This window comes from Camponotus floridanus, unplaced genomic scaffold, assembly GCF_003227725.1.
Source record: "Camponotus floridanus strain SB8 unplaced genomic scaffold, Cflo_v7.5 scaffold123, whole genome shotgun sequence".
Taxonomy (NCBI): domain Eukaryota; kingdom Metazoa; phylum Arthropoda; class Insecta; order Hymenoptera; family Formicidae; genus Camponotus; species Camponotus floridanus.
Window position 1 is genome coordinate 155,498 of NW_020229241.1, and position 27,587 is coordinate 183,084.

At 30.1% G+C, this 27,587-nt stretch overlaps 2 protein-coding genes across 4 annotated transcripts; one reads left to right on the forward strand and one right to left on the reverse strand.

The window, feature by feature from the left end:
* The first annotated feature begins 1,056 nt into the window (after positions 1-1,056).
* Positions 1,057-7,105, forward strand: LOC105248778. Its single transcript, XM_011253763.3, has 3 exons — positions 1,057-1,258; positions 3,051-3,206; positions 6,679-7,105. Exons 1-3 carry the CDS (start codon positions 1,195-1,197, stop codon positions 6,894-6,896), a joined length of 438 nt encoding a protein of 145 aa, XP_011252065.1. The 5' UTR covers positions 1,057-1,194; the 3' UTR covers positions 6,897-7,105.
* A 2,713-nt stretch (positions 7,106-9,818) lies between these two features.
* Positions 9,819-26,735, reverse strand: LOC105248790 (coronin-2B). 3 transcript variants are annotated; one of them, XM_011253800.3, is made up of 11 exons: positions 26,198-26,324; positions 22,072-22,370; positions 20,900-21,183; positions 15,213-15,410; positions 14,335-14,451; positions 13,909-14,223; positions 13,222-13,446; positions 12,941-13,150; positions 12,686-12,803; positions 11,328-11,554; positions 9,821-10,586 (listed from the first exon to the last, which is right to left on the reverse strand). In XM_011253800.3, the coding sequence occupies exons 3-11, from the start codon at positions 20,915-20,917 to the stop codon at positions 10,392-10,394; spliced, it is 1,623 nt and encodes a 540-aa protein (XP_011252102.1). In that variant the 5' UTR covers positions 20,918-21,183; positions 22,072-22,370; positions 26,198-26,324; the 3' UTR covers positions 9,821-10,391. The 3 variants fall into 3 exon arrangements, with proteins under 3 accessions (XP_011252084.1, XP_011252102.1, XP_011252092.1); XM_011253790.3 differs by lacking the exon at positions 22,072-22,370 and having other exon boundaries at positions 26,198-26,732; XM_011253782.3 differs by lacking the exons at positions 20,900-21,183; positions 22,072-22,370 and having other exon boundaries at positions 9,819-10,586; positions 26,198-26,735.
* Between the last annotated feature and the right edge of the window lie 852 nt (positions 26,736-27,587).

The following is a 27,587-nucleotide window of genomic DNA, read 5'->3' on the forward strand; positions in this document are numbered from 1 at the left end:
CTGGATACAGTCGAATATCTCTTATATAGAATGCATTTTAAAACAAAATGCTTTAGACAAAAGTTGTAAGGATTAAAAAGATGTATTTAACTGTAATATCCATTTGACATTGAGTGGCGTCGCCAAGGTCAAGGCAAGGTCAACTTGAATTTTTTTAATGGAACCCTCTATTTTTCATTGCATATTCTTGTAGCTTACCTCGAGAGCTTTCCAAAACACTATAATAAAGTATTTCTTCATTGAATACTTTTCGAGTTACGAGGCTTGAAATAATTTCTTAATTCTACATAAACAATAAAATATCTATTTAAATATTCATTTTTCGATTATCTTACTTTAATACTTTTATGTACAAAATAATGAGAGGAATCAATTGGTGTAAAGAAAACATACAGTTGTTTTTAAGAACAAATATGGAATTGTTAATTGCAAATTCCATATTTTTTCTTAGAAACAACTGTATGTTTTCTTTATACCAATTGATTCCTCTCATTATTTTATACATAAAAGTATTAAGGTAAGATAATCGAAAAATGAATATTTTACAAGATATTTTATGGTTTATGTAAAATTAAGAAATGATTTCAAGTCTCATAACTCGAAAAGTACTTCATGAAAAAATAATTTATTATAGTGTTTTGGAAAGCTCTCGAGATAAGTTACAAGAATATGCAATGAAAAATAGAGGGTTCCACTTAAAAAATTCAAGTTGACCTTGCTCTGACCTTGACGACGCCACTCAATGTCAAATGGATATTACAGTCAAATACATCTTTTTAATCCCTACAACTTTTGTCTAAAGCATTTTGCTCTAAAATGCATTCTATACGAGATATTCGATTGTATCCCCAAACTTTTGGTCCACCCTATATATCTCTACAAGAATAGATATTCCTCGAGTAACGAAAAAAGGTGCGTTCGGAAATTTTAGTCGTAGGGCAAAGTAGCTTTAAATTGACCAATCGGGAGAATCTCTTCCATCTCTTTTCATTCTGATTGGCCGATAAAAGCTGCTCTATCCCGTGGGCAAGATTTCCGAACGCATCAAAACGGGCGTGCGTCTACGTCACGCGTGTCATCCAGCTGTCCTGAATGTCGTGATCGACGCGAACAGGTGGACGATAGATGCGAGGACGCGTCGTAATCAAGAAATCGGGACGCAGGACGATCCGCGGGAAGCTGTGATCTTTTGAAATGGCCACCGCGGGTTACTGTATCGGGACGTTTCTGGTGACACTCTCGTTGCTGATGAAGACAGGTAAAGTGGACGCACGATTGTATCGCGACAGGAACATCGTTATCATCGTCTTGGGCGGGGCGTATATTAACTCTTTCTAATTTTCTCTTTGTGTGTATCGGGGATTCTCTTTGTGTGTATCGGGGAACTTGAGCGAAATGTCAAAAAAAAATCCTGTCAAAGAGCCTTAATTTTCGTTTTACGTAAATATATAAATATTTCGAAAAATAAAGAATAACCCCAAATTTCGCCCATTTTTTGGCCCTCGAATTTCAAATCAAACTATATGCCAAACAGTTCTATATAATGGGACATTAATCTCAGAAAAAATTTAAGTTGAGCATAGGGGTAGTTTTGGAGATACGGGGGGTCAAAGTGCCCAAATTCTTAATATTTCCAATATTGTCCAAGCACTGTAGACACAAAAAGAAAGTCAATACTTCTTTGATAACAGTGGGGATTTGACTAGAATTAGTCAAAATAATTTTCTGATTCCTCCATCCCTGTTGCTTAATATTTTAAGAGTTGCTTAATATTTAAAACTAACCCTCAAAACAGTTTTTACTGAATTTCTCGAAAACGAATGCAGATACGAAAAAATGTTTTAAATAAAAGATGTTTGTCTTAAAATTCTGCACAAAAAAGGTCTCTTTCATTTTTTGGATGGGACTAACCCTTTAGTCAGAAATCGTGAAAATTATATCTAAAAATATAAAAATATAAAAGATTAAAATAAAGGGTTGCTAGTTGCTATGTTGAAAAACTGATATGAGAAAATGAAAAAAACAATGAATTTTTCTTTCAAAACTTCATTGTTCTTTTTGTTTTTTAGGAATAGTAATTGATACATTGCATATTTTCGACTAAAAGAATTGAGAGTTATTGAGAATTTGGGCACCCTTTGACCCCCCGTATCTCCAAAACTACTCCTTTGCTCAACTTAAATTTTTTCTGAGATTAATGTCCCATTATACAGAACTGTTTGGCATATAGTTTGATTTGAAATTCGAGGGCCAAAAAATGGGCGAAAAAACGTGTTTTTGGGGTTACTCTTTATTATTATGATGGTTGTCGAATTAGAAATTTATCAATTTTGACAAAAGAATAATCATTCAAAGAAAAATCATTCAAAAAGAAAGGGAGAAGGAGAGAAAATATAAAAATTGTTAATTATTGCACAGAAGAGAAAAATGTATTTGTTGCGATGCCAAAGTGCAATATGTAGATATATTTGATTATTAAATCAGTGAAATCATGAATGATAACAGCAATGTTAAATTATAATTAACAATAAATTATAAATTATACATATTCTCTAATAGGTACTTGATGATGTATACTATTAAATGGAGATAAGAAACAACTAAGGAAAGCAAATAGTAACAGTTCATATTTCATTTACTGCTGATATCGATGGTTTTTTTTTCAAGTTCGCAGTCTATTTATCTCGACAATATTAATTAAATTATATATAATATTAATAAATATTATAATATTTATTAATATTATATATAATTTAATAAATTATATATATTATAATATTAATAAATTATATATAATATTAATTAAAAAAACTTTGTGCACTGTTCCAGTTATAAAAACCTAATTTCCAACTTAAATGTTATCATAATAAAAATCAACATCGATCATGTCAAGATGAGCTTCAATTAAATGGAACAAACATGAAGATTTATCATTACAATTATGGAATTTATACAATTAATATTCATGTCCTTTATTCTCTATTCATTTAGCGCAACAAAATCACACAGGATTCTTCTTGCATAACTTGATAAATAATATTCTTATTCAGGACATAGCATCGAGTGCTACCGGTGTACCAGCATCAACAACAGCAGGCCTTTTCAGTGCAATGAATTTCTAACGAGCGACGTGGATCTTCTGCCAGAATCGTGCAAAGATGTTTACGGGGCGCAATATTGCGTTAAGCATGTAGGCCGCTTCGAGGGTAAACAGCATAGAAAAGATATTTTGCACAATCTTCTTCTTGGCTTGGGAATCTAACAGCGATGTAGGGAAAATTGATTAAAATACACAGATCAACATCGAGCATGGCGATTCTATATTCAACTGTATTGAATTTCTTTTCAGATCCTTTTACTGTTCTGGAACAATATTTATACATGTGCAAGATCTTGGAACGCATCTAAAAATGAAATAAATCGTTTATAAGCGATTTTTTTTAATACATATAAGCTTATCATTTTAACTTGTAAATATAAATCATTTTATCTTGTAAATATACATCCCTTCAAATTGCGTTCCAATGATCCAGCATATGTAGAAAACGCATTTACTAACTATTTTTCTATCATTAACAATTATCATTATAATAGATCATGTAGATCAGTGATTCTTAACCGGTGTTCCATGGAACACTAATGTTCCGCAAAATTATGAAAGCGTCAGTGTACAATTATATCTAGTTAATAAATGTGCAGTGCGCATAAAAATGTCATAATTGGACTTTTGTCGTATAGTGGCGGTTCGCAATTTTATAAAAAAGTTATTTTAGTTACAGTTTTTACAGAATATAATATTTTTTTTATTAATGTTTCCTTCTTTTATTCTTTCCTTTATTTTTTATTTTTATATAATCTATAATTATGTAATAATCTACAGGGTGTTTCAGACCACTCGTACCATCCATTTAAAAACTAGAGAAGTGGTTATTTCAAAAAAGTAAAAATATTTTCTTTATAAATCAATGTATGCGCTCTATCGAATGGTGATATTTTCAACTTCTGGTTCTGGCCGAAAATAGGCGACCGGAAGTGCATTTCTTTAAATAGAACATAGTTGTTTTTAAGAAAAAATATGTAATTTGCAATTAACAATTCCATATTTTTTTTTAAAAACAACTGTATGTTTTCTTTACACCAATTGATTCCTCTCATTATTTTGTACATAAAAATATTAAGGTAAGATAATCGAAAAATGAATATTTTACAAGATATTTTATGATTTATGTAAAATTAAGAAATTATTTCAAGCCTCATAACTCGAAAAGTACTTCATGGAAAAATAATTTATTAGAGTATTTTGGAAAGCTCTCGAGATAAGCTACAAGAATATGCAATGAAAAATAGGGGGTTCCATTTAAAAAAATGCACTTCCGATCTGAATCGCCTATTTCCGGCCGGAACCAGAAGTTGAAAATATCGCCATTTGATAGAGCGCACCCGATTTATAAAGAAAATGTTTTTACTTTTCTGAAATAATATGACTTATTTGAAATAATCACTTCTCTAGTTTTTAAATGGGTGGTACTGGTGGTCTGAAACACCTTGTATAATCTATAATTTTTAATAAAAGATATGTTTATGAATATTTTTTTTGTTGGTTTTATGATCTTGATGATTTTGATGTTCCGCAAATTTTGCTTTGAATCAAAAATGTTCTGTGACTTTGAAAAGATTAAGAACCACTGATGTAGATCATCATTTGTGTAGGGGATTATATATGTAAGAGGATTATATATGTAATTATTTTGCGACTATTATTTTATGATACATAATTGGAAAGCTCATGTATAACATCGCATATTCATGTAATCGATTGGTAATTTAATCATTGCTTTCTTAATTAATGAAGCAATTACCTTGGATTGCTACCAATGCGCATCAGAGGATGAATGGAAATGCATGGACGATGGATTGGTTAAAAGTGCCTTGGTGTCGACAAATTGTAGTCATGTTTATGATGCGCGTTATTGCGTCAAATCAATCGGCCGTTTCGGAGGTTTTTATATCATGCTTCACCATTTATTGTCGTCAAGTGTGCATGAATGATCCTTCCCCTCAAGTAATGTCATTATTTTTCAATTATTTTTCGAAGCAGAGCGAAATTTTTCCGAATTTCAATCATCTTTCGATTTTTAATTGTAATTTATAAGAAATTTATAAGATTAAAGTGAATTAAGTTTATATTTTTAAAAATAGATTAAAGTGAAGATTAAAGTGAATTAAGTTTATATTTTTAAAAATAGATTCTCTCTCAAATGTTGATCTTTTTCCATAGTTTTTGTTTTAATAAACTATCAATGTATATTTGAATGCATCTTGTTTTTTTTCATTAGAAATAATTTAGTAAAAGTCTTTTTTTATTATTAAAAGAAATTGATGATTAATATTGTTTTGTTATTAAATTAATTCTTGTATAAAATATGTATACAAGAGCATAATCTCTCCATTTCTCTGCATGTCATGACTGTTACCTGCTTTGTAAATGCACATTAAATTCCATTCGTTCATTCGTTTTCAGTAATATCTTTCTTTACCACTTTATAATGTCTTTCTTTATAGCATTAAATTGCTTCACATTAATGTATTCATATTAAAGAATAAAACTTTTGTTATTTAAATTAATAAGATATATAAATGAATAATCCCTAATATTGCTTCAAAATATAATAGCTTCTATCTAAAAAAAAGTTTATCAAATTTCGATTAGAAAAGAAAAGATAATTATACAGGGTGGATCAATAACTTTGTCCACCTGGAATATCTTCGTTATTTTTTGAGATACAAAAATTTTGTACTTATAAAAGTTGTACGGTACCAAGAGGGCCATAATATGCTACTAATAATTTTTTTGTAGGTGGAGGCGCTTCAGAGATTTCAAGGTCATCTCCATTTTTTTAAATGGAATCCCCCCCATTTTTATTATCTATTCTTATAGCTTATCTCGAGAGCTTTCCAAAACACTATAATAAAGTATTTCTTCATTGAGTACTTTTTGAGTTATGCGGGTTGAATTCATTTCTTAATTTTACATAAACCATAAAATATCTAGTAAAATATTCATTTTTCGATTATCTTACCTTAATGCTTTTATATACAAAATAATGAGAGAAATCAATTGGTGTAAAGAAAAAATAGTTGTTTTTAAAAAAATATATATATAATTTGCAATTAACAATTTCATATTTTTTCTTAAAAACAACTATATGTTTTCTTTACACCAATTGATTCCTCTCATTATTTTGTACATAAACGCATTAAGGTAAGATAATCGAAAAATGAATATTTTACTAGATATTTTATGGTTTATGTAGATTAAGAAATTATTTCAAGCCTCATAACACGAAAAGTATTCAATGAAGAAATACTTTATTATAGTGTTTTGGAAAGCTCTCGAGATAAGCTATATGAATAGGTAATAAAAAATGGGGGGTTCCATTTAAAAAAATGGAAATGACTTTGAAATCTCTGAAGCGCCTCTACCTACAAAAAATTATTAGTAGCATATTACGGCCTTTTTGGTACCGTACAACTTTTATACGTACAAAATTGTTGTATCTCTAAAAATAACGGAAATATTCCAGGTGAACAGAGTTATTGGTCCACCCTGTATATTAACACTTAACATACAGTACACATTGTGTCAATATTGTATTGTAAAATTGTATTTGAAAATAGGTGGAATCGGTACAAAACGATTTTGTTCGGCTGTCGACATGGGAAACTACTGCGATTACGTGAAACAACCGGGTGACAAGTTGATATATCGCACCTGCGTTTACACGTGTACCGGCGATGGATGCAATCCAGCAACATCTTCCATGCCGAGTGCAATACATACGTGGATCATATCTGTGGGTTTACTGGTAGTCTGGAGAGAGCTGTTTCACAGGTAGAAGATTCCCAACATCTCCAAAAGCCTCGAAGGCTACTCGAAAGTCTGACAAATTTGTCATATATTGTAGTCGATGAATTTCTCGCTTAAGATTTAATTACCTAAATTTTATTTAACTGACTTGTTTATCCATATCTATGAAGCTTACTTTAGATTGATTATTTTAGATAATTCTTATAGTACAAATACTGTAACAAATAATTTTCTCACATTCTACAATGTCAGATAAAATGTTTTATAAGTTTTTATTTACACTTTTTAATATATTTTTTATTACTTGATTAAAATTTTGAATCTCAATTTTTAAGCCAATAGTTATATATTGTAGCAATATTTGTATATTTTAAATATTTAATATCTATATATTTAAGATATTAGACAATTAGGCAGTAAATCAATATGTATTCAAGTGAATTATATCCGTCCTCTTATAAGTAAAAGATATTAAAATAGTATTGTGTAATTAACAATATATATATATATATATATATATATATATATATATATATATATATATATATCCGAGAGATATAACATGCTACATATATTAAATTTTGAAATAAAATATTTTTTCATATAATAATAATAAAATTTTCTACACTTTGATGACTAAATGTTCTTGTTTATTTTATTATGAGGATCTTGTGCTTGCCATATATCATACGTACAACATTTTTTTATATGTTTTTGTATATATAAATTTGTCAGACAGTATGCACTGACAATAAATTCATCCGTAATATGGAATAAAACTCTTTGGTATTTTTTTTCTGTTTGGTATAAGATTATGTGTGTGTGTGTGTATGGTTGAATCTCAATAATATATATTTTCGATCGACATATAAATATTACATATAAATTCTGATACACGCGCGTATTATGCGCCACAATATTCTATTATAAGCAAATTTATAATTCGTAGCAAAATTCATAAATCTCTTGCAATGTATAATGTCTATCATGAACATGAATAGTTATCTTTTTCTTACAAATATATCATGAAAATTGCTTTGGATATAAATGTCGAAAATATATACCTATATAAACTTTGCAATACGCATTTTATATTGCCTGTAAAATGTATTACCTAATACAACACATGTAACTCTTTGCTTTTAACAATGAATGATAGGTGCATGTTTCAATGAAATGTATTATTGGTGTACTAAATCTACAGTTATAAGTAAATAACTAGTGAAGAAAGACTAGGGAATGCTACGTCACATGTTGCTGTATCAGCAAGTTCCAGGGCTTTACTACGTTCATACTACGCGATTAACGAAATCTTACACTCACTTGATCACAAGCGATATGTGAAGTGTAGCATTCAGGTACCATATTTATCAATCCACAATAAAATTGCACACTGTATGAAAAATACATACAGGATGTCTCAAAAGTCCTGGACCGGTCGAATATTTCATAAACTATGCACTTTAGAAAGAAATGTTTCAGACAAAAGTTGTATGGCTTGAAGGGGGCCATCAGATAGTGGCAATGATTTGACATGGGAGAGTCATTTGAGAAAGTCACGTAAAGGTTACCGTCAATTTCTTAAATGAAACTCTCTATTTTTTATTAAACATTCTGGTAGCTTACGTCGAGAGTTTTCCAAAACACTATAATTAAGTTAGTTTTCATTAAGTACTTTCCGAATTATGAGGTTTGAACTCATTTCTTAATTTTACATAAACCGTAAAATATCTTGTAAAATATTCATTTTTCGATTATCTTACCTTAACACTTTTATATACAAAATAATGAGAGAAATCAATTGGTGTAAAGAAAAAATAGTTGTTTAAAAAAAAAATATGTAATTTGCAATTAACAATTTCATATTTTTTCTTAAAAACAATTGTATGTTTTCTTTATCAATTGATTCCTCTCATTATTTTGTACATAAAAGTATTAAGGTAAGATAATCGAAAAATGAATATTTTATGGTTTATGCAATATTAAGAAATTATTTCAAGCCTCATAACTCGAAAAGTACTCAATGAAGAAATACTTTATTATAGTGTTTTGGAAAGCTCTCGGGATAAGCTATACAAATATATAATAAAAAATAAGGGGTTCCATTTAAGAAATTGAAAGTGACCTTTGCGTCACCTTCAAATGACTCTCCAAGGTCAAATCATTGCCATTATCTGATGGCTCCCTTCAAGCCATACAACTTTTGTCTGAAACATTTCTTTCTAAAGTGCATAGTTTATGAAATATTCGACCGGTCCGGGACTTTTGGGACACCCTGTATTAACGTATAAATCATTATAAATCATGATTTGATCGTTTTTAAGCAGAAATATAATTCTTTAGAGTTTTTGCAACCACAAGATGACAATATTAATAATGCTAGAAATATTCTATTACATTTGCTATTGTACCATTTTTTTTCTCTAAGCAAGCTCGGCTAAAATTAAACTTATTATAAATGCTGCCTTTCTTATAAATATACATACGCAATTTCTATCATGGCATTGATTGTACATGATTCAATGATTTTATACAAACGTATGTTGCTTCACATTTTATATTAGAAATTTTTAAATAAAATTTTCGAAGCTAGCAGAATTAAATATCGTTACTTAGGTTTGAAGATCTTATTGCCATCGACATTATGGCAGTCTAGATGGCAGTGAAAGATATATGCAATAGCAAAATGCTTAATAATATATTAATATGCTAGCCTACTTGTACATAATACAACACAGCGGCATTATAGAGCATTGATGCATAATATGACATGCATCTGCGATAAAATCGGCAACAAAATTAATTTTATTCCTTGCAAAGTTGAATTCAAATAAAAATAAAATTTTTTTTATAACACACATGATAACGTGATAGAGAAACGATTTTTCACGAATTCTCTATCTTTTAAAGATTGAGTAGTAATATATTAATTAATATATTAATTAAATAATCAATAAACATAAAATAAGAAAAAATAAACAACTGATTAATAGACTAGTACCAACATATTGTTCTCAGCAAAAATGCAATGTGTCAATAAAATTGAAATAATATATATGAATTATTCATTCGTCTAAAAATACTGTGCTTTCCTTAATTTTTTAATCATGTACAAATCTTTATGTGGATACATGTACATATATCCAACTTACGCATCCAGCTATGTGTGAACAGGTACAATTTTCACATAACAAATGTTTTCTGATCCCTTGTGGTATCAATATCAACGCGACAAGTTTTATCCTACATAAAAATTGTAGACTAACGAAAAAGTCAGTCAAAATTATTCTGTGCGAATATATTTTTGTATGTATAAATATCATTGTAGAATTAAAGTATCCCAAGCATGTTGGTAAAAATTTCTCAAAAGCTTAGGCTTCTTCTCTAAATTGTTAGCAATGCACATATATTTTATAGATTTTAAGTAACCGATCGCTAACCATAGTTTAGCAGTAAAGCTGTGCGAGAGTCTTATTTAAAGCCAGTGTCGAAGCGAACTTGCTGTAACTGTTACTTGTAAGCTTTATTGGCGTTGTAATTTTCGTATTTGGTCCTCTAATTCCTTGACACGCAGTTGACTATTAGCGAGCTGCCGTCGTACCAGCCTTAATTCATCGGTTTGTCGAGCAAACGCTAATCGAAGTTCCGCCTCATTGTTTGGAACATCCACAGTCTCCATAACTTTATTGTCATTAAGCGGAGACGATATAATATTCTTCTGATAAAAAAAAAGATTATCAAAGACATTATTATGTAAGCTATAATATAATTAGACAGTGTTTGCTGATATCTAAATTATCTAGATAAATTATCTAGATAATTATCTAAAAATTATTTAAAAATTATCTAGATAATCATCTAGATAAAGGAATGGATGATCTTTACCAGATGAAGAAATACAAAGTATTTTTATCTTTATCTTAGATGAAAAATATATGTCATCTTATCTAAAAATTGTCTAAGATGACGTTTTCATTATGCAAAAAAGTTTTCCAGGCAAGCTTCTAAAAATCTATCTAAAATATCTAAAATATATTTTTCATATTATTATTATTAATATATTATAAATATATTATTATTATATTATTAATATATTATAAATATATTATAAATATAAATTAATAAATAAATATTTATCATATCATTTATATACCTTTTTGCTATTATTTAAATATTCTTTAGGAAAAAAGAATGTGTTTATGATTTTAATATCCCATTTATAATCTGTGTCACATTTTTTACAAATATTTATAGTCTTCTAAAATAAACAAAAATATCTAGATTATCGCAATAATTATCTCATCTTTCATCTAGATTAAGTAAAAGCAAAATCATCTTTATCTCATTTAAGATAAATTTACGGATTTTTATCTTTATCTTTATCTAGATAATTTTGAAATTATCTACAGCAAACACTGATTATAAATCCGTGGGGTATGAACGTATACTATATTCGCACCTGCATAGCAACATTTCCAAATTTTTGCTGTAGTTGCTGAAACTTTGTGCTTTGATTACTGGATGTCTTTTGACTTTTTTCCGACATGTCGTGTAATTCCACCGGTCTATAATCTGGTATGGTTTCCGTAGACAGAAACGCGAATTTCTTCTTGTTATTCAGATCGGTGGACGGAGGTAATTGCGGTGGTTTATATATTCGTGGTTTATGCGTCGAGATGCTTCCACCTGATCAATTGCACGGTATTCATTAATATGATCGTTCGATAAAATTGTTACATACATATATGCATCTTATTTTAAATGATTTGTACAAAATTATTATCGTTATTTGAAATCATTAAATTTTTATCTGAGACATTTTTCGATTTCACTAATAATGAATATTCATACGTCATTTAAAATGAAATATACAGGGTGGACAAATAACTCTATCCACCTGGAATATCTCCGTTATTATTAGAGATATAACAATTTTGTATGTATAAAAGTTGTACGGTATCAAGAGGGCCATTATATGCTACTAATAGTTTTTTTGTAGGTGGAGGCGCTTCAGAGATTTCAAAGTCATCTCCATTTTTTTAAATGGAATCCCCCATTTTTTATTACCTATTCTTATAGCTTATCTCGAGAGCTTTCCAAAACACTATAATAAAATATGTCTTCATTGAGTACTTTTCGAGTTATGAGGCTTGAAATAATTTCTTAATCTTACATAAACCAAAAAATATCTAAAATAAAATTAAAAATAAAGTAAAATTCATTTTTTTATTATCTTACCTTAACACTTTTATATACAAAATAATGAGAGAAATCAATTGGTGTAAAGAAAAAATAGTTGTTTTAAAAAAAAATATGTAATTTGCAATTAACAGTTTCATATTTTTTCTTAAAAACAACTGTATGTTTTCTTTACACCAATTGATTCCTCTCATTATTTTGTACATAAAAGCATTGAGGTAAGATACTCGAGAAATGAATATTTTACTAGATATTTTATGGTTTATGTAAAATTAAGAAATAATTTCAACCCTCATAACTCAAAAAGTACTCAATGAAGAAATATTTTATTATAGTGTTTTGGAAAGCTCTCAAGATAAGCTATAAGAATAGGTAATAAAAAATGGGGTGTTTCATTTAAAAAAATGGAGATGACCTTGAAATCTCTGAAGCGCCTCCACCTACAAAAAAATTATTAGTAGCATATTACGGCCCTCTTGGTACCGTACAACTTTTATACGTACAAAATTTTTGTATCTCTAAAAATAACGGAGATATTCCAGGTGGACAGAGTTATTGATCCATCCTGTATATGTCGCATTAACAAAAAAAGAAAATAGAGAAAGAAGAGAGAGACACCTGTTTTAAGAGAGATTAAGATTGGCGGATTATTCATGCCGCTGATCCAGTCTCTAGCCGACAGTGCGGGACACGTTCCGATTGTGTCAGGATATAAATCTTCTTGGAATTGATCACTCTGAAATATAACACATTTTTTTTAACCGCTCTTTATAGAAAAAGAAATAATTCGAATTCTAATTACAGCATTATATTAGATCTAAGAAAAACAACATAATTAGAAATAATTAGAAATAATTAGAAATATAAACTTGCCTTTCGAGGTACTATCATCGAGATTGGCTCACACATTCCGCGAGTCGCGTGCAGCTTGTAGAATCTAAACACTTCACATATAGCGGTATTGATGCCCCTTTTTGGCATTACTCCTAATCCTCTCTGAGGATTCCCAGATATAAATTGACTAAGATAATGCATCCAAGGCGCTTCGTTAACTACTTCGTAATATCGAATATTACCATCACCCTGCAAAAGAATAACAATGGGATTTTAAATGTAATTCATATCTGCCACACATATTTTATTTCATTCCTTACCTTTCCTGCTAAGAATACCATGTTGGTATCATTATCGTAAAACGGAAAGACCACCCCACTCGAGGAATCTATTGTTTCACATATCAATGGGACAGTTAGATCATGTTGACTCCATATTGCGTACTGCCGATCCGAATGTCTGCTAAATCCAGTAGTCAAGAGACGTCCAGAACTACCGAGGAATACAACCTTACTCGCTTTTGTACCGGCATGACATACTCCTTCCTATTTCACAATAATTTAATGTTATTTATATTAAAACTTTATTTTGCAATTTAAGAATATTTAATTTGTAAAAATAAATATTTTTTATATTATAACAATATTTTTTATAAGTTTTATTTTTTATATTATATACTATTATATTATTATTATATTATATTACTATTATATAATTACTATTATATTACATAATATTATATTATATACATTTTTTATATTATATTATTTTATATTATATACAGTGTATGTTGATGACATACTCCTTCCTATTTCACAATAGTTTAATGTTATTTATATTAATACTTTATTTTACAATTTAAGAACATTTAATTTGTAAAAATAAATATTTTTCATATTATAAAAATATTTTTTATAAGTTTTATTTTTTATATTACATACATTTTTTTATATTATATACAGTGTTTCAAAAAAGTTTTCATATCTTTCACAAGTGTGTTTACTTACCGAAACGACGATACCGGACCTTGGTTCGAAAACGCGCAATTTCTTATCCTTGCATGTGGTTGCCAACAAACTGCCATCACGATTCAAGGATATACTGTAGATCACATCGGGATGCCTGTCAATGACGCTCACTGCCTCGCATCTGTTTACATCCCACACGATAACAAGATGATCGAAGCCGGCGCTGAAGAGTACGTTCTCTGCTACCGGATGCCATTCGATATAAGCGACGCGTCGTTTGTGTCCTTGCAACTCCACGAACCATTCAGTCAAGTTTCTCGACAATCCGCCATCGGGTATATGCCATAATTTTATCTAGATAAATATATAAATATGTGAACGCATTCAATCTTTTGTTTTTCTCTTATGTTACTTTCATGCTTATAAGAAAAATATTTTCAATCGGACATGCAAAACATTTCTTACAGTGCAATCATCAGAACAGGATGCAATGATATTGTCATTGAATGGATTCCACTTGATGTCCAAAACGGGACCGGTATGTCCAGTTACTCGACTGGCATTGAAGTCGAGTCGTCCGGTCTGTAACGTTAAAATAATAAGATATTACTGTTGTAACAATATTAATAAATATGCGATGAAATTAATCATAAATAATGTTTAATATATATACAAGGTGGTCCTGAACGTTCCAGCCAGACTTTGAGATCTTATAAGAAATTTAATTCTGAACAAAAAATTTCCTATAAACATGGGTCGAAAAATGCTTCCTTAAGAAGTTATCGTTCAAAAACGTCTGATGAGGGAAGAGCAAAAGATGAAAAGAAAATGAAATAAAAAGAAAATAAAACTAAATAAATTTCTTGAAAAAAACGATAAAAATAAAAAATAAAAATCTTTTTCTTTTATGAAAATAAAAGTTAGTTAAAAAAAAATTATTTTATTTTCATAAAAGAAAAAGATTTTTATTTTTATCATTTTTTTCAAGAAATTTATTTAGTTTCATTTTCTTTTTATTTCATTTTCTTTTCACCTTTTGCTCTTCTCTCATCAGACGTTTTTGAACGATAACTTCTTAAGGAAGCATTTTTCGACCCATGTTTATAGGAAATTTTTTGTTCAGAATTAAATTTCCTATAAGATCTTAAAGTCTGGCTGGAACGTTCGGGGCCACCTTGTATATGCTACTTTTTAGTTAAGCTTCTTTTTTACTTTCAATATTGACGCTTAAGATGATTTCATCCGATTATTTGTGTCTTTTGACCATACGTTATGCGATAAAGGCTTCTTTTTTGCAAGTAGGACAAGAATCAATAAATCGATAAGGCACAGAGATAACTCACACGATCCAACGATAATACCAGGAACGCTCCACCACCTGCAACCTCCGTCACAACGGCCAGGAATTTCGGATTTACGGCACAGAATTGCGAATCGTGGGCGTTCTTCGTGATCTTGATATTGTCGTAGCATTTCTCCCTCTTGGCTGGTACACCGTAAACGTGTCGAAATTTGCTGCTTCGAACGCCGCGGAACCACGACTGCAAATATATAAGCTCATTTTTATATTTTTTTTTACGTTAATTTCTTTAAATTTAAATTAAATTTAATAATGCTTCAAGCAAATAAATTGTCGAGACAACGTCATATAAATTTGTTACTACGAATTTATGTGAATTTAAAAATAATTATAAATAATAAATATATATATATATATTTATTATTTATAATTATTTTTAAATTCACATAAATTCGTAGTAACAAATTTATATGACGTTGTCTCGACAATTTATTTATATATATATACAAGGTGGCCCCGAACGTTCCAGCCAGACTTTGAGATCTTATAGGAAATTTAATTCTGAACAAAAAATTTCCTATAAACATGGGTCAAAAAATGCTTCCTTAAGAAGTTATCGTTCAAAAACCTCTGATGAGGCTTATTAGTTTCATTTTCTTTTTATTTAATTTTATATAATTCCCTCTGATGAGGGAAGAGCAAAAGGTGAAAAGAAAATTAAATAAAAAGAAAATGAAACTAAATAAATTTCTTGAAAAACGACTTTATTCATTTTCTACTATTACGTGCTATTACTAAAATATTAGTTAAAACAAAAATTATTTTATTTTCATAAAAGAAAAAGATTTTTATTTATTTTTATCGTTTTTTTTTCAAGAAATTTATTTAATTTCATTTTCTTTTTATTTCATTTTCTTTTCACCTTTTGCTCTTCCTTCATCAGAGGTTTTTGAGCGATAACTTCTTAAGGAAGCATTTTTCGACGCATGTTTATAGGAAACTTTTTGTTAAGAATTAAATTTCCTATAAGATCTCAAAGTCTGGCTGGAACGTTCGGGGCCACTTTGTATACAGAGTGTCCCAAAAGTCCCGGACCGGTCGAATATTTCATAAACTATGCACTTTAGAAAGAAATGTTTCAAACAAAAGTTGTATGGCTTGAAGGGAGCCATCAGATAGTGGCAATGATTTGACCTTGGAGAGTCATTTGAAGGTGACGCAAAGGTCATCTTCAATTTCTTAAATGGAACCTCCTATTTTTTATTACATATTCGTGTAGCTTATCTCAAGAGCTTTCCAAAACACTATAATAAAGTATTTCTTCATTGAGTACTTTTCGAGTTATGAGGTTTGAAATCATTTCTTAATTTTGCATAAACCATAAAATATCTAGTAAAATATTCATTTTTCGATTATCTTACCTTAATACTTTTATGTACAAAATAATGAGAGGAATCAATTGGTGTAAAGAAAACATAGTTGTTTGAAAAAAATACGTAATTGCAAATTACATATTTTTTTCTTAAAAACAACTATGTTTTTTCTTTACACCAATTGATTCCTCTCATTATTTTGTACATAAAAGTATTAAGGTAAGATAATCGAAAAATGAATATTTTACAAGATATCTTACGGTTTATGTAAAATTAAGAAATGACTTCAAGCCTCATAATTCGGAAAGTACTTAATGAAAACTAACTTAATTATAGTGTTTTGGAAAACTCTCGACGTAAGCTACCAGAATATTTAATAAAAAATAGGGAGTTTCATTTAAGAAATTGACAGTAACCTTTACGTGACTTTCTCAAATGACTCTCCCATGTCAAATCATTGCCACTATCTGATGGTCCCCTTCAAGCCATACAACTTTTGTCTAAAACATTTCTTTCTAAAGTGCATAGTTTATGAAATATTCGACCGGTCCGGGACTTGTGGAACATTCTGTATATAATATAGATGTAATCAAATAAAAATTAACATATATATAATTTAATTAATTTAATTTTTATATGCGATTATATCTTTTCGCTGCAATAACTCACACTGCGCTGTATTTTTAGAATATGAGCGCATTGCAGGATATAATATGCGCATACGATGATTTCGAAATGTTAGAGAAAAAAAAAACATACTTTGTACATCATCTTCGATAAAACTCTCTCTTGTTCAGAAACCGTAAAGTAGAAAGTTACCGGTATCATTAACGGAAATATCGATATCATGTTATCAACTGGCAACTAGAATTGACGATACACAGCGAGATGATAGAAATGGTCAGAGAAAAAAAGATGTAACATTACATTTTATGTAACGTTCCCGTTGCAATGCTCATATTGTCGTGTGATAATCCCATGATGATTAATTCTGAGCGAATTGTGTTACATGATAATTAAAAGTTAAAAACAAGATACATATTCGTCGAGATACATTCTCGTATTTTTTTCCTCCTATTTTAATTTTAGACAAAAATCTTATTTTTCTTCTCTTTTAATTGTTTTCGCTTTTTAATTGCCTCCTTATATATAAAGAAACAGTAGCAAAGTCGCATGTGAATGTGAAATTTCTCGAATTCGCAAGTAGACGTATTTTTTTTATCAGCGCGTGCAGCGTAGTGCGGTGAGATAGATCGAATTATGCGACTTTTTCTCATGGAAAAAAAGAATTAAATTGCGAAAAGTGTAGGAATTTGCTCGAAAATAGAAGGTAACAGGATCTACCAGATGTATTGATTCGAGTATCTTTGATTAATTTAGAATTGAAGACTAAAAGTCTGCTTGATTTAATTAAGTAAAGAATCTGAAGGCTGGTTCTTGAAAAGCCGATCAATCTTTGAAATGGAAAACCTGTCCTTTGATATTCTTGTAATTAACTGCAAATTGACCAAAGAAATAATAAAAGATATGATTCGAGATATCCTGTACACCAACAATAAATATGCAAAATATTATAATAGGAGCTCAATAATTGTGGTACATTATGTAATGTGTTGTTTGTCAATCTCTTACTGCGCAGAAACCTAACGAAGACGTATGATACTTTATATCCTCTTGCTTATTCCACCTGAATCGTTTACCGCAAAAGACTTACGTGGAATTTTCACACATAAAAAAGCGATGTATAGATTTTAACAAAAAAATCTGTATATAAGTAGAAATAAGAAATTAAATTTATTTGCTATGCACAATCTTGATCAATAATATACAATAATAATTGGATGCAAACCAAATTAGAAATGTAAAATAATAAAATTATTCACAATTTAAAAAAAAATGCACTGCAAATTTATTAAATAATTTATTAACGATTATATTAATGTGTTGTAAATTCATTATGTTAAAAAATTGTATAAAAATTCATTGTATTTTTAATGTGCACATATTGCGTGATTTATTTTAATGTATCAAAGATATTTCTCTTTTTTTTTGGTCTTGTACTTTTTCTTTATTTAAATCATTATATATTGCGTTTTATCGCATTATTTATTTTTGTGCAAAAGCCGCTACACGTTATATGCGACATTAATCTTCTTTAATCGTTTTAACCATTATTTTAAAATTACATATAATAATAGTTCTAGTTACCACAATAATTTTCTCATTGCCACAATTTTATTCTAAAAAACATCTATGCGCAAATATAAAATATGTATACACGTCACGGTACATGCGTGCGTTTAAATAACAAGCTATTGAAGCAACTGCAACAGCTCACAACAGTAATGGTACAAAAGTAACTTGCTTATTCGTAATTAAAACCATTGGAATGCAAATATAATTGCAATGATTGCACGTATAATGCAAAATGTAATTGCTCATGATTTATATTAGGTTGGCAACTAAGTTCCCGCCATTTTTGAAAAGTTGTAAACAAGGGAGAATACATTATTGCTTAATTAGTTGTTAATTTTTATTGAAAAATAAACTTTTAAAAAATTTTAAAAAACGGCGGGAACTTAGTTGCCAACCCAATAGATACTTATCGTATATTTTTTTGGCGATCCTAATTTTCACTATTACTGTGAATCTCTCTATAAAATATAAATTACAATATTGCATTTCCAAATAAAAATTACTAGTTACACGTGCATAATCATTGGGATTATCGTGCGTGATTCTTCAGGAATTTATGTTGCGCAAGAAAAGAAAGGGAGAGAGAGCATTTCGATTTAAAGAAAAATTATATTAATAAAATAAAAAAAGGTGTAAAAAATTGATACAAAAAATTATATTGACTGCAGAATAATATTGCAAACCAGAAATAGGGTGGGAGGAGCAATCTTAAGACTAAAGATAGAGATGTTTTCGGTTCCATGGTTTCCATCTGTTAAAAACATCATGATTTCCACGTCACTACGCTTACAGCTGAAACGAATTAAACTCATAATTTGTAAGAAGAAAGATTCAGCGATTTATTTATTCTCTCCCCGATTCATGTCAGATTTTTGTGATATGTGCAAAAATCCTTTAAATGTATCGTACACGTGTAACTTCGAGATTCATCTTACAAATCACGAGCTTGATTCGTCCCGGGTCTAAGGATGCTGTCACCATGGCAGTCGGAATTTCGGAAAAGTACTAGAGTGGTGATCAAACAATCAGAATTTTTTTCCAATCCAATTTTTCGCTTCGCTCCCCATGGAGTGATTTTTACGGAAAACGAAATGTTATTCTAACCTCAAATTGTTTTTCAATTTAAAAAATTTCTTTATTATTTTCTATTATAATAAACAATACATACAAATGTCACCTTTTATATATTTTTCTATTGTATTAATTATTTCTTTTGTCGGAAAATTATCAAAATAAATTTTTATATTTTTACTAATTTCCGAAATGCTCCGAAATATTAGTCCATGGGGAGCCCAGCCACAAAAAAACCGAACTGACAAACACGCAACTTTTATTCTTGACAATATGATGACTATTTTATGTGATAAAATATTTTGATTAAATATTTATATGTACATTAATAAATATTTACCAAACAATTACTTATTAACAATAAAATTTCTCTTATAAAGATAAAAATTCAATCCCGTTTAATTCCTAGTTCTAGTATTCTAGTACTTTTCCAAGATTCCGAACCCTAAGGATGCTGTCACATGGCAGTCGGAATTTCGGAAAACGGAATCTCGAAAAGTACTAGAGTGGTGATCAACCAATCAGAATTTTTTTCCAATCCAATTTTTCGATAGCCTCGCTCCCCATTGAATGCTTTTTACGGAAAACGGAATGTTATTCTAACCTCAAATCGTTTTTCAATTTAGAAAATTATTATTTTTTATTATAATAAATAATACATACAAATGTCACTTTTTTATATATTTTTCTATTGTATTAATTATTTTTTTGTCGGAAAACTATCAAAATAAATTTTTATATGTTTACTAATTTGCGAAATATTAGTCCATGGCGAGCCCAGCCACAAAAAAACCGGACCGACAAACACGCAACTTTTATTTATTTTTTTTATTCTTGACAATATGATAACTATTTTATGTGATAAAATATTTTGATTAAATATTTATATGTACATTAATAAATATTTACCAAACAATTATTTATTAACAATAAAATTCCTCTTATAAAGATAAAAATTCAATCCCGTTTAATTCCTAGTTCTAGTATTCTAGTACTTTTCCGAGATTCCGTTTTCCAAAATTCCGACTGCCATGTGACAGCACCTTTCGTATTTTCCTCCGATTTTACGAACTCGTACGAGGCTACTCACCTGCTTATTGTTGGTCATGTTTGACGTTAATCGGGTACTGAAGACAGCCGATGCTCGACGAGTACACGTGCGCGGTGAGACGATCGTCGCCAGTGCACAACGGGGACACGGTAATCGACAAGCCGGGACCCATGCATGTGCAGGTGGTTGAAGAGGTAGAGAGATAGAGAGAGAGAAAAGGAAAAGAGGAAGGGAGGAAGGAAAAAAAAGAGAGAAAAAAAGAGACAAGAGATGTGGATAATATTGCAACCAACTACACAAGTCGTTCTCTCACGTTGCGCTTACTAGAAGAAACAAAGGGAAATGAAACACGCGTCTAATTAGCAATCCATAAAATCATATATAAAGTGGCATGGCTGTACAGGACAAAGGTTTCTTTCATGGTTTACACGTCATGCGCGCGCTATGCATAGGGTGTCTGAAAATCGCCGGATGTCCGTTCAATGAGATCAGATCTCTGGTCGATTCAAAAGTATTTAGGCATATATAATTTTCGAGCTGTAAGTGTTTAGGAAAGATTTTCTGCAATTTTTTTGCACTTTGAGGTGACAATAATATATTTGTCAGTTAATATCTTCGAATTTTGATTTGAGGCTCAACAAAGATACATGAACTACGATAAAGAATAATTTCTGCCAACTTTTTCCTCGGGGAAAAAATTGTCCTTAAATCGACTAGAAAAATCTGTCATTAAAAAGACACTATAATGTAAACTCCATTTTTTTACATGGACTATACATTATATAGTTTCGGATTAAAAATGTTTTCTCGACAGTAACATCAATTTCTACCATTGACATGTCATCGGATCACCGTCGCCCGAGAAATCGATTTCGTTCGACTCATCAATTATGAATCAACGATCCGTATGTGCATTTCACCCGATTTTGTTACAAGATTGCGAAATCGAACGATCGCAGATTGAGGAAAAAATATACATACAAAAATATAAATACACACATACACATATATATAAATAAAAAAATTATATAAATAAAATATAAATATAAATATAAAATATAAATAAAATATAAATAAAATATAAATATAAAAAATATAATATAAATAAAATTATATAATATATATATATATATTTTATATATACATATATAAGTTGTGAACCGTGCTTGGATCCGAAACTGATTTTACTTGAAATCATTCCTGATACATACATACAAATGCGCCATGCGGGGAAAATTTTCGTCTGGCTATCTCTCGCGTGACACTTATAGCGATTGAATAACGAACGAAGGGATTACGAGATCGAGAAGATTGAACTACGTGCGCTCGCGCAGAAAGAATCAAGAAGTATGTACGTAACGCGAGTTCGAACGTTCAATCGCGCCAGCTGTTCTTCTACTGACGAGCGATTGTCCGGTGCTGGTGGTAAAGTACTCGCGGAATCCGACGTTTCCTGTCAATGGATTGTCATCGCGCATTGTCATCAAACCGTGATGCTTTTACATTCTTCCTGTCAAATATAGTATGAATTATTGACACATATTAATTATTTCAATTAAATTAAAAAATTAATTAAGTAATTAAATTCGAAATTTATTTATAATTAAACTAGAGACATATTTAAGTAAAAATGCATGTTTTTATTAGAAAAAAGTAGAAAGAGAAAAATATTACGTTAAAAAAATTTGTATAAATCTTCAGGAATTTTTATATATGGGGCGTTCCACGCCAAATCGGACACCATTTAGCTTTTGCATCGCCGATTTTTTTGCAAATTTTTTATGTTTTAGTATTGGTTGAAAGAGGCCTCCATGATTTTTTTCAATTTTTTTTGTCGAATCGTTTTCAAGATATCGATTTTTCAAAAATTACGTTACTTTTTTTTTAGACGTCCATAAGTTTGCGAAAAATGGGCCAAATGGGACGTTTTTTTTTTGAAATTTTTCTTTTTAAACGCACTTTTGATAAAAAATATCGAAAAAATTTTTCAAACCGTATTTCTATAAGATTTTCAAGTTTTAAATATAAATTGTTGATTTACCAAAAACACGTACTGATCGATTTTCTTAAAAATTTTTTGTAAAAAACTGTCATTCATTCCACAACTTTTAAGCCTAAGTAGATAATGGGATAACGATGGGATCTATTTTTTTTCGATTTTTTTATTTCCATATTTTAATTATCCGTGTTGAAAATAAATATTAATCTTTTTTTCAGGCTCACCGGCAACGGTCATTCTTATTTATTAAATAAAATAGATATATCTTAATCATTTAATGAACGATGACCGATAATTTTTATTTGAATAAACCACAATATATACAAATTTCAACTCTTCAACAATTATATGACTGAGCAATAAAACCAAATTCTTTGCCAAATATTTATGCTCAATTCTTCTCTAACGAAGATTACATTCGAGCCAAAGAATCATTAGAGAAACGATATATGAGAGCAAAGACAATAACAGGGATGCAAAAATATCATTGTGTAATTCCAGACGGAGAAGACACTTTGAGATTGAAAGAATTTTCGTTATCTGTTGAATCTCGAATTTATAAAATATTTAAACGTGTGAGAAAATAAATGCTACTGAATAAAAAAAACTTTATCAAGCATAATAAGTACTTTATTTCGCCTGTATCTTTTTCCTGAAATCAATCTGTGAACTAATTAATAATCACTATGTGTCAGATAATTATTAATAATAGCTCCTGTGTATAGTATTTTTTTTCAGATATTTTTCAACAAGGATAACTTAAATATGGAAATAGAAAAATCGAAAAAAAATAGATCCCATCGTTATCCCATTATCTACTTAGGCTTAAAAGTTGTGGAATGAATGACAGTTTTTTACAAAAAATTTTTAAGAAAATCGATCAGTACGTGTTTTTTGTAAATCAACAATTTATATTTAAAACTTGAAAATCTTATAGAAATACGGTTTGAAAAATTTTTTCGATATTTTTTATCAAAAGTGCGTTTAAAAAGAAAAATTTCAAAAAAAAAACGTCCCATTTGGCCCATTTTTCGCAAACTTATGGACGTCTAAAAAAAAAGTAACGTAATTTTTGAAAAATCGATATCATGAAAACCATTCGACAAAAAAAATTGAAAAAAATCATGGAGGCCTCTTTCAACCAATACTAAAACATAAAAAATTTTCAAAAAAATCGGCGATGCAAAAGCTAAATGGTGTCCGATTTGGCGTGGAACGCCCCATATATACCATATATATATATATATATATATATATATATATATATATATATATATATATTAGCATTTTCATATTTATATATTTTTTACTTTTTGAGACACAAAAAATTATTGAAACGTCCTGCATGTCGTTGATCTTGTACCATTTTTTGTCTTCTGTGGTAAAAGGTCCATATAAATTGTAAATGATCGCATGTACACACGTCAGACACATAACAACGAGACAGACGATGAATGAAATATTCATGTCGTTTGTTTACATATTAAACGATTCCATTCCATGATATCAATTTAAATTAAATTCCTTTCGCAGATGAAAGTGACAATCGCAATTATCAGTGCGAAGCAATTTTATAAAAATTTTTATATTTGTGCAAAAAAAGCTACATACTGATCATAATCTCTCTTTACAAAAAAAATGCATCCTCTATGTCTCATGCAACATAGAACATTGCTTGTAACATTACAGCAATATTGTAGCAATATTGTAATATTGCTGCAATGTTACAACAATGTTCTGTGCTGTATCCTATACAGCACACAAAGATTGCATACACATTGCAGCAATCTTTCACCGCAATATTGGAACGTTGCAAATTCACTGCAAAATGTTGCTGCACCATTGTTGTGGAATTGCAGCAACGTTAAAATGTCCGCTTTTAGGAATATTGTAATGTAAGATTGTAGCAATGTTACGATGCAATGTATTTGTAATATTAAAATACGTTTTGCTACAATTGCAGACACTGTTTGAAATTTAATAAATAAACTTTGAAAATATAAAAAAATGTTTAAGAAAGATAGAAAAAAATGCCTTTAAAAAAACATTTATTAGTTTTTATTAGATGTTTCTTAAAATATTTATCTCAATAGTATACATACAATTATTTATCTCAATAATATACATACAATTATTTTACATACATTCGACACCAGAATATTTTAATACGCAAATGAACTATTTCCTATTTACCCATTCAATTAAGAAAAATCTGTTTAATATTTTGAAACCCAATGAGGGATTCTGATTATTAAACAAATTATTTCCTTCATTAGGATTCAGAATATTAAATAAACCAAGTCAGTTTATTAGAAATTAAACTGACACAAGACAAGAAATATAATTACTTCATTAGCAGTTTTTGCTGGTATCTAGATAAAATTATCTAGATAATCATCTAGATAAAGAAATGGATCATCTTTATCTTTAACTAGATGAAGAAATACAAAATATCTTTATCTTAGATGAAAAATATATGTCATCTTATCTAAAAATTGTCTAAAATGACGTTTTCATTATGCAAAAAAAAATCCAGGCAAGCTTCTAAAAATCTATCTAAAATATCTAAAATATATTTTTTATATTATTATTAATATATTATAAATATATTATTATTATATTATTAATATATTATAAATATATTATAAATATAAATTAATAAATAAATATTTATCATATCATTTATATACCTTTTTACTATTATTTAAATATTCTTTAGGAAAAGAGAAAGAATATGTGTTTATGATTTTAATATCCCATTTATAATCTGCGTCACATTTTTTACAAATATTTATAGTCTTCTAAAATAAACAAAAATATCTAGATAATTATCTAGATTATCGCAATAATTATATCATCTTTCATCTAGATTAAGTAAAAGCAAAATCATCTTTATCTCATCTAAGATAAATTTACGGATTTTTATCTTTATCTTTATCTAGATAATTTTGAAATTATCTGCAGCAAACACTGTTCATTAGTCTTTTGTAGACCTTATATCCACTTTAGATGAATTCGAATACGAATTAGTTAAATTTGGTGTCGCCGCGTAGCGGCAAGTAAAGAAACACATGTTATACATTTTCGCTATGTTAAAACGGTGCTGCAAACATTGCCAAAGTAATATTACAAAATAATGTCTCTGCATTATTTTTGCAACCTTAGACTGCAGTGAGCAATATTGTAACATTGCAGCAATGTTGATGCAAACTTCTGTGCTGTATGGGATGGGGTTAAAACGTCAAATCGCAAGTATCGCGCAGCGTAAAGCGTAGCACACTCAATACAGTCACTCAATACAAAATTGAACGCAGAGGGAATAATGACGCTGTACTCACTTTGCCGCTAGGCTTGTAACAGGCCCTCGCGTCTACCATGTTGTTCATGATCGCGTGCTGTTCGTCGATGCCGTCGAAGCCCAGTTTCTCCCTCGCCAGTTCCTCCCTCGTGCGTATCATCTCCCGGTGGACGACGTTGTATCCCATAGACCTCGCGATCTACGCGCGAGAACTCTTCCTTTCCCCAAGGACGCTTATTCCTTTCCCCCTCTCCTGGACCGCGGAAGTCGATTCGCGAAGTCAGTTGAAACTGTCGTTTACTTTACCGGCATCGCTTCTCTTTTTCGACGCGCTCCGTCAATCGCGAGAACACGAGCGAAATGCAGAGTCGAACACTATGTGTCACGCGAGCACCTTCGGAATTTTTCGTTAATCACAAACTCGCGTATTTAAGCATGCAACACGTGCGCGCGCGCGCGGGGTATCGATTTGACATATCGCGTGTAAACATCGACGCTGCGTAAGCCGCAAAAAGTGACAGACGACGATCCTCGCGTCGCTTTGAGAGTCACGGTATACGAGATACACCTAGAAGAGCAAGTTTATGCCACATCTATACTATATAGACCGTGTCGGACGTAAGAATACAGGACAGAGCATAAAGTACTCTTTTAGACGAGGGGTGTGAAGCCTGAGGGGTAAGGGATTTATTGTCGCGGCCATCTTAGATGCCTCAGATTTAGCGTCTATTTTACGTCGCACGGACGTAAATCGAATAAAATATGAGAGATTCCGTGAAATCATCTATCATCTGAAATCGCTGTGTTATTCCGAATCATTTCTGAATATTAAGAAATTCAAAAATATCACACTCCGTGAAATTAATATCCTTCGCCATTTTACATGCCTCATATTCCGTTGCAGTAGACATTTCTTTCCCCTCACCTTTTGAGCTTCACCCCCGCAGCAATACACTGTCCAGTATTTCTTACGTCCATGGATCGTGTTCCGAAATTGCTGCCAGTTTACTGCCAGCACTGAAAATATACAATATACGTAACGTGCACTATAGAATTTGCAATACTGGCAGTAATTTCGGAACACGACTCAAGGCCGCAGCACACACTTTTGCATAAGCGCATAACCATAAACATAAGGAAATTGATTGGTCCCCAAGTATATGCATAAGAAAATGAACCAATCAATTTTCTTATGCTTATGGTATGCGCTTATGCAAAAGTGTGTGCTGCGGCCTTTAAGCCTGGAGCACATAAAAAAACTTAGACAATAAACTTAAGACTTAAACGAATCAACCAATCACAGTCGAGCAATAAGGCAGTGGCTGCCTTTAGGGCCTCCGCACAAGATGTTCCGTATCGCATTACGTTACGTTAAGTATATGTTGTAAATTCAACTCCGTACATAAACTTAAACTTCAGTCAACGCACAG

Coding starts and splice junctions, on each gene's coding strand:
- LOC105248778 (XM_011253763.3), top strand. CDS start 1,195: ATGGCCACCGCGGGTTACTGTATCGGGACGTTTCTGGTGACACTCTCG. Junction 1,259..3,050: donor CTCGTTGCTGATGAAGACAG/GTAAAGTGGACG, acceptor ATTCTTATTCAG/GACATAGCATCGAGTGCTAC. Junction 3,207..6,678: donor GCATGTAGGCCGCTTCGAGG/GTAAACAGCATA, acceptor ATTTGAAAATAG/GTGGAATCGGTACAAAACGA.
- LOC105248790 (XM_011253782.3), bottom strand. CDS start 26,344: ATGGGATACAACGTCGTCCACCGGGAGATGATACGCACGAGGGAGGAA. Junction 15,411..26,197: donor GTTACAAGCCTAGCGGCAAA/GTGAGTACAGCG, acceptor ATATATTTGCAG/TCGTGGTTCCGCGGCGTTCG. Junction 10,587..11,327: donor TTGGAAATGTTGCTATGCAG/GTGCGAATATAG, acceptor TTTTTTTATCAG/AAGAATATTATATCGTCTCC.